General features: G+C 49.0%; 1 protein-coding gene across 3 annotated transcripts; it reads right to left on the bottom strand.

Annotated features, from left to right (window-relative positions):
- On the bottom strand, positions 1–5051 carry LOC309803235 (cathepsin G-like). 3 transcript variants are annotated; one of them, XM_082619228.1, is made up of 6 exons: positions 3500–5051; positions 2897–3013; positions 2014–2161; positions 1432–1567; positions 1029–1283; positions 1–581 (listed from the first exon to the last, which is right to left on the bottom strand). In XM_082619228.1, exons 2-6 carry the CDS (start codon positions 2949–2951, stop codon positions 420–422), a joined length of 756 nt encoding a protein of 251 aa, XP_082475354.1. In that variant the 5' UTR covers positions 2952–3013; positions 3500–5051; the 3' UTR covers positions 1–419. The 3 variants fall into 3 exon arrangements, with proteins under 3 accessions (XP_082475354.1, XP_082475353.1, XP_082475355.1); XM_082619227.1 differs by having other exon boundaries at positions 2014–2156; XM_082619229.1 differs by having other exon boundaries at positions 3575–5051.
- Between the last annotated feature and the right edge of the window lie 764 nt (positions 5052–5815).

Genomic DNA, 5815 nt, shown 5'->3' with positions numbered 1-5815 from the left:
TGCCTGTCCTACCCACACCAATGGCACACAGTTTTGGGGTACAATTTAATACCTAAAGGAGAGTCTCTGGTAGGGTGGAGAATAAGGAGCCCTACTCTGGGGAGAGATAGGTGCTTCCATCACTCCCCAGAGTGGGTGGAGGGAAGATGGAGGAATGCATGGCTTGGAGGAGAGAAGAAGCTCACCCTGACTCCCAGGATAGGGAGGACGGGGATTCACTTATCCTGGGGAAGAGACCCCTTTTTCCTGGAGGAGCTCACACTCAGTCCTGGCACACATTTGCTGTGTACTGAATCATGTTTAATGAACAAATGAGAAATCGGTTATTTCCACTCTAGATGTGGATGTTTACTAAGGCTCTGGGAACCGCCCCGGATCTGGGCTCTGCCCCAGAAATGCGGAGTCAGTGACAGGGGGTGTCACTCCAGCCCGCAGTCTTTGAAGCGTCTCATCGTTCTCCGTATCCAGAGCAGGAAGCTGGAAATCCTGGTGAAGACCGCTGGAGGAGTCCCAATCCTGTTTCCGTAGGAGACGATGCCCTGGGCCACGTTGTTACACACAAGGGGGCCGCCGGAGTCCCCCTGTGGGCAAACAGAGGAAGGGACACTAAGCCAGGCCTCCATTCTCCAGGCCTCCCCGCTCCTGCCGCCCTCAGGCCCGCCCTCAGAGAAGACAGGTGTGGGTGGGCTCCTTCCACTGCTGGCTGTGTGTGAGATGGGACGGGGAGGGGGAGCAGAAGTCAAGTTTCTGGATTTTTCCATCCCTGGGCTTCAGCCCTGGCTATGCTTATTCTCCAGAACAACCCAGGTCAAGGTACCTTCACCGGCCCCAGGAAAACGCTGCACATGTACGTCCTGTGTCTGGTGCACCTGCTGTTCCCCCAGAGACCGGATCGATGGGGAAAAGTCCCCCACCTCACTCTGGTCTGGACCCCAGACTGAGGCCATGGGGATGTAGTCTGTCCCCACTGCCCAGTCTGCCCACTTCCCTTTGTTTCGGACAGTGTCGGAAGATGCCCGTGGTCTTACCAGGAAGGCGGATTTCCTCTCTCTTGGGTCGCCCACACAAATCTGTGTTTGGTCAGTGTAGAACATGAAGCGTCTACTGCACTCCTCACCCCTCTGCACTCTGATCCTTACATCCTGGAGCGTGTCTGTTCTCCTGTTCAGGCCGAGAAGGCCCCAGCCGGCCACGGTGCACAGGGTCCCAGGACTCAGCCTGTTCTGGGTCTGTGGCAGAGCCACCGGCCTCACAGCTCGATTAGGTCTGACCCTGCTTGTCAGCTGGCAGGAAGCATGCAGGCACTCAGGGACTGTCTATGCCGTGCTCACCCCACGCCCACCACCACCCTGGGAGTCTGCTTGGCTTCCCCCTCCCTGGTCTCCCAAGCTGGGAGGGAACCGCCTGGGTGAAGAACCAGAGGGTCGGTACCTGCAGTAACATGATGTCATTCTGGTTGTTCCGCTGATTGTACCTGGGGTGGGGGATGGCTCTGAGCACCGGTATGCGCTGCTGAGTCCTTTCTAACCTCCTGATGTTGTGGGCCCCCAGGATGACATTCATTTGGCTGCAAAGGAAAGGGAGCCTAGAGGTAGGTCTGAGCTGCAGCAACTGCAGTCCCTGATGCAGGTCACGTGACAGCCCACGGGGACGAGACCTCAGCCAAGGGAACGTGGGGACAGGAGGGCTCTGGGACTGGGTTCTATGCCTTTGGTCTCCACAGCCTTGAGCTGGGGGTGGTGGGAAACCCAGCGACCTTATATTTGGCCTCCCCTACAACAAAAAAGGAGCTTGAATTCATATTTTGAGCCCCAATGCGTGCCTTCCATCTCCCCATCTTGCTCTTTTTGATCAGGTCTTCCTTTCTCCCCATTTACGATGGCCTGCTACCTGCCCCGCAAGCCCTACCTGCTTTTGCACCCCTTTATTGCTAGAACCCTGCTTTCAATGGCCCCTCTCATGAAATCTTCTGGACCTGCTTTGCTGGTGCCCAGAAGCCCCTTAGTGCCTCACCTTCCCAAGCAGTGAGCCGCAGTCATCACAAAGTCTTCTCGCACCAGGAACCCCCCACAAATGGTCAGACCCACTGGTGTCTGGATCTGAACATATGCCATGTAAGGGTGGGAATGGGGCCTGGCCTCCTGGCCTCCGATGATCTGCCCTGGAAGGAAGCATTAGGCACTTATCTCTGCACTGACAGGTGTGTGGGCTTCGGCTTGGTGGCCCCAGAAAGGTTAGAAGATGGCGAGGCAGGAGAGGTGCTGCAGGGGCCGGAGAAGCTGGTGGTTCATGAGAACTGGGTCTGCAGGGCACCAGCCTTGGGGGAGGCTCCAGGATTCTGCAGGAAACGCTGCTGGCGCCCCATCCCAGCCTCAGCTCCCTCCCACCTCCCGAGAACGCAAGGCCAGCTGCAGCCTCCCATAATGAGGAAGGTTCCTCTGCTGTGGGGATGGCAGATCCGGAGCCCTCTGAGCAGCCTCTCTCTGAAGTCCCGTGGTACTTTCTTCCTCAGGGAGCCTCCCAGATCCCTGTGAGTCCAGCTCACGGCAGCTCATGAATTTAAGTCTCTAAGGATGAGCTGGTGGGCCTGCTATTGCTGTATCTTTATCTCCTAGGCTCTGCCACAGGAGCTGCAGAATGAGTTCAGAGAGCATGTTTATATAGCAAGTAGTTCGTGCCAGGACGACTCCATGAAATTTATGTACAGAGTCATTTAACTCTCATGTCAACTCTCTGAGGTAGGCCTGATATAATTCCTGTTTTATAGATGATGGAGCTGAGGAACTCTGAACTCATACAAGCTGCCCAATGATACAGGGTTAGGAAGTGCCTGAGTGGTCTGGCTCCAGAGCCTATAGGATGGGGTCGGCCTCTGAGGACGGGGACGGTCACTCACCTGCCCTAGCCCTGGAGGGCAGGAGAAGGACCACCAGGAGCAGGAGTGGCTGCATCTTCCTGGGAAGTCTGCCCAGTCAGTTGCTGCTGGTGCTTCCTCCTGCCAGACTTTGAGCCCCTGAAAGAGGAAGGAAGGGTGAGGGTGTGGGCTTGAGAATTAGCATTCCCATTCCCTGCTGCTTGATAGGTTTCGTCACCCTAGGCTGCCCAAGAGGCTTGCCCACTAACTGCCAGTGATCTGGGAGAAGACAGTAACCCAAGCCTTCAGCGCAATATCCCACACAGCTGCTGAGTCATTGCTGGCCGTGGAAATGGGAACCCAGGCCATTGTAAATGGGGACTGGGTCACTGTGTCCCAGAACCTCAAACCCACCTAATTCAATAATCCCTACAGGCATCAAAGCTGGGACCTATTTCCTCCTTCCTCTCCCTCATTGACTGCAGCCTGCATGTCTTCACCCTATGGTCTTAGCCCCCTGTTGTGACCCTTGCTGCTCCCACTTCTTTCTAAAAGTTGTCATGCAGATTGAGTAGCTCTCTCTGCTGAGTGTGTGAAGGGCACTGCCAGAGAAAGGAAAGGGAAGGATGAGGCTCTGCCACTGACCATTATGCTCTCAGGTCACTTGAGCCCCAGCAAACTCTCAGTGAAGTCTTGACACTGTGGACAACTTCTGTTTACCTGCTTCCTACTCAAGGCGAAGGCCTTTATGTCCCAGAAGGTTCTCTGCATGCAGAAAAGGCCTAGTGACTTGATTTTGTTGCAAGCCATCAGACCCCGATGGAAAAACATCTCAGATCCTATTCATCCATGGTATAAGAGCCATCAACCTAATCCCATCTCTGCCCCAGGGGTGATAGCTTCTAAGAAGGAGGTACGTCACTGCTGTGCTCCCTGTAACACATGAAGAAGTGGACCCAGGCATTCATCATTGAGAGAAAGGCACGGCAGAGTCCTGCAGAGTAACACAAGGGGTTGCGAGACAGTCTTCACAATACTTCGAAGATTCTCTGTTGGCATAGAAAGCACTACAATACAGTAAAATTTTTGCAAAAGTATCAGAATTGAAAGCTAATACAATTCTGTCTTCTATGGATTATGATAAGCCCACTTAAAAATGTTATAAAAGTTAAGGATCCTCTCCCTATATATAAATATACACAGGTTATAGCTTATTTTCAGAGCTGCCAAGAACTTAATCCTTCCTCTAATGCACGGTTTATGACTGCAACCTCAAGAAATTTCTTCTTGCATCTGAAAAGTAATATGCGGAAACCAGGGGAAAAGAAACGAAAATAATATAACAGCTTTATTAGTGCCTTAGCATCTGGGTAATTTTAATTTATTGTTAATTAAAGTTTTACAACACTTTATTTTAAAAACTTTAATGTAGGGCTTCCCTGGTGGCAGAGTGGTTGAGAGTCCGCCTGCTGATGCAGGGGACATGGGTTTGTGCCCCAGTCCAGGAGGATCCCACATGCCGTGGAGCGGCTGGGCCCATGAGCCGTGGCCGCTGGGCCTGCGCGTCCGGGGCCTGTGCCCCGCGGCGGGAGGGGCCACAGCAGTGAGAGGCCCGCGTACCGCAAAAAAAAAAACAAAAAAAAACCTTTAATGTAACTTTTTTACAAAGTAAAGGATAAAGAGTAGCATGCAAAGAGATGGGAGTCAAATATATATGCTCCCAATGATCTTAATAGAGATGTGGATAAGGGATTTCATTAACAGTGACTAGGATTTCATGACGATCTTCCCACCAAAAACAACTGAAAGAAATCTGTTTAAAATGGCTAAAAACCTTAAAAGCCTTGAAGAAATGCCAATGTAGGAGTGAATACCAGGCCAAAACTGAAGGAATAATGGGTGTCCAGTTAGACAGTTACTATTGTTCTGTGGAAATTTGCTGAACCCACAAAATTCAAACTTCTGTTTTAATGGGCATATAAAGTGAGAAGTATAGAAATCAAAGAGGGAGGAGATATGGGGATATATGTATATGTATAGCTGATACACTTTGTTATAAAGCAGAACCTAACACACCATTGTAAAGCAATTATACTCCAATAAAGATGTTAAATAAAAAAAAAAATAAATAAATTTTTTAAAATAAAAGAAATTAAAAAAAAAAATCAAAGACCAATACACACACAAGCAGGTCTAGTCAAACCCTCCTCACAATAAGCTAGAAACTGAAAAGTTTACACACTCAAAGTAACAAAGGAGAGTTAATGGGCAAGTGCCCAGTGATTTCTTCAGTGATCTCCTGGTTATTTAGTAACGCATTGTATAGCCTCTATGTGTTTGTGTTTTTTAGGGGTTTTTTCCCTGTAATTGATTTTTAATCTCAAAGCGTTGTGGTCAGAAAAGATGCTTGATATGATTTCAATTTTTTTAAACTTACTGAAGCTTGATTTGTGACCCAAGATGTGATCTATCCTGGAGAATGTTCCATTTGCACTTGAGAAGAAACTGTAATATGCTGTTTTTGGATGGAATGTCCTATAAATATCAATTAAATTTATCTGGTCTATTGTGTCATTTAAAGCTTGTGTTTCCTTATTAATTTTCTGTTTGGATGATCTGTCCATTGGTGTCAGTGAGGTGTTTAAGTCCCCCACTATTATTGCATTACTGTCGATTTCCTCTTTTATAGCTGTTAGCAGTTGCCTTATATATTGAGGTGCTCCTATGTTGCATGCATATATATTTATAATTGTTATATCTTCTCCTTGGATTGATCCCTTGAATATTATGTAGGGTCCTTTGTTGTCTCTTGTAACATTCTTTATTTTAAAATCTATTTTATCTGATACGAGTATTGCTACTCCAGCTTTCTTTTGATTTCCATTTGAATGGAATATCTTTTTCCATCCCCTCACTTTCAGTCTGTATGTGTCCCTAAGTCTGAAGTGGGTCTCTTGTACA

This window comes from Mesoplodon mirus, assembly GCF_964341445.2.
Source record: "Mesoplodon mirus genome assembly, chromosome: 4".
NCBI classification, from domain to species: domain Eukaryota; kingdom Metazoa; phylum Chordata; class Mammalia; order Artiodactyla; family Ziphiidae; genus Mesoplodon; species Mesoplodon mirus.
The sequence above is the reverse complement of the archived record's forward strand: the minus strand, read 5'-3'. Positions and strand labels throughout refer to the sequence as shown.

Coding starts and splice junctions, on each gene's coding strand:
- LOC309803235 (XM_082619227.1), bottom strand. Junction 2,157..2,896: donor GCCCTCCAGGGCTAGGGCAG/GTGAGTGACCGT, acceptor CTTCCAGGGCAG/ATCATCGGAGGCCAGGAGGC. Junction 1,568..2,013: donor GCGGCTCACTGCTTGGGAAG/GTGAGGCACTAA, acceptor TTTCCTTTGCAG/CCAAATGAATGTCATCCTGG.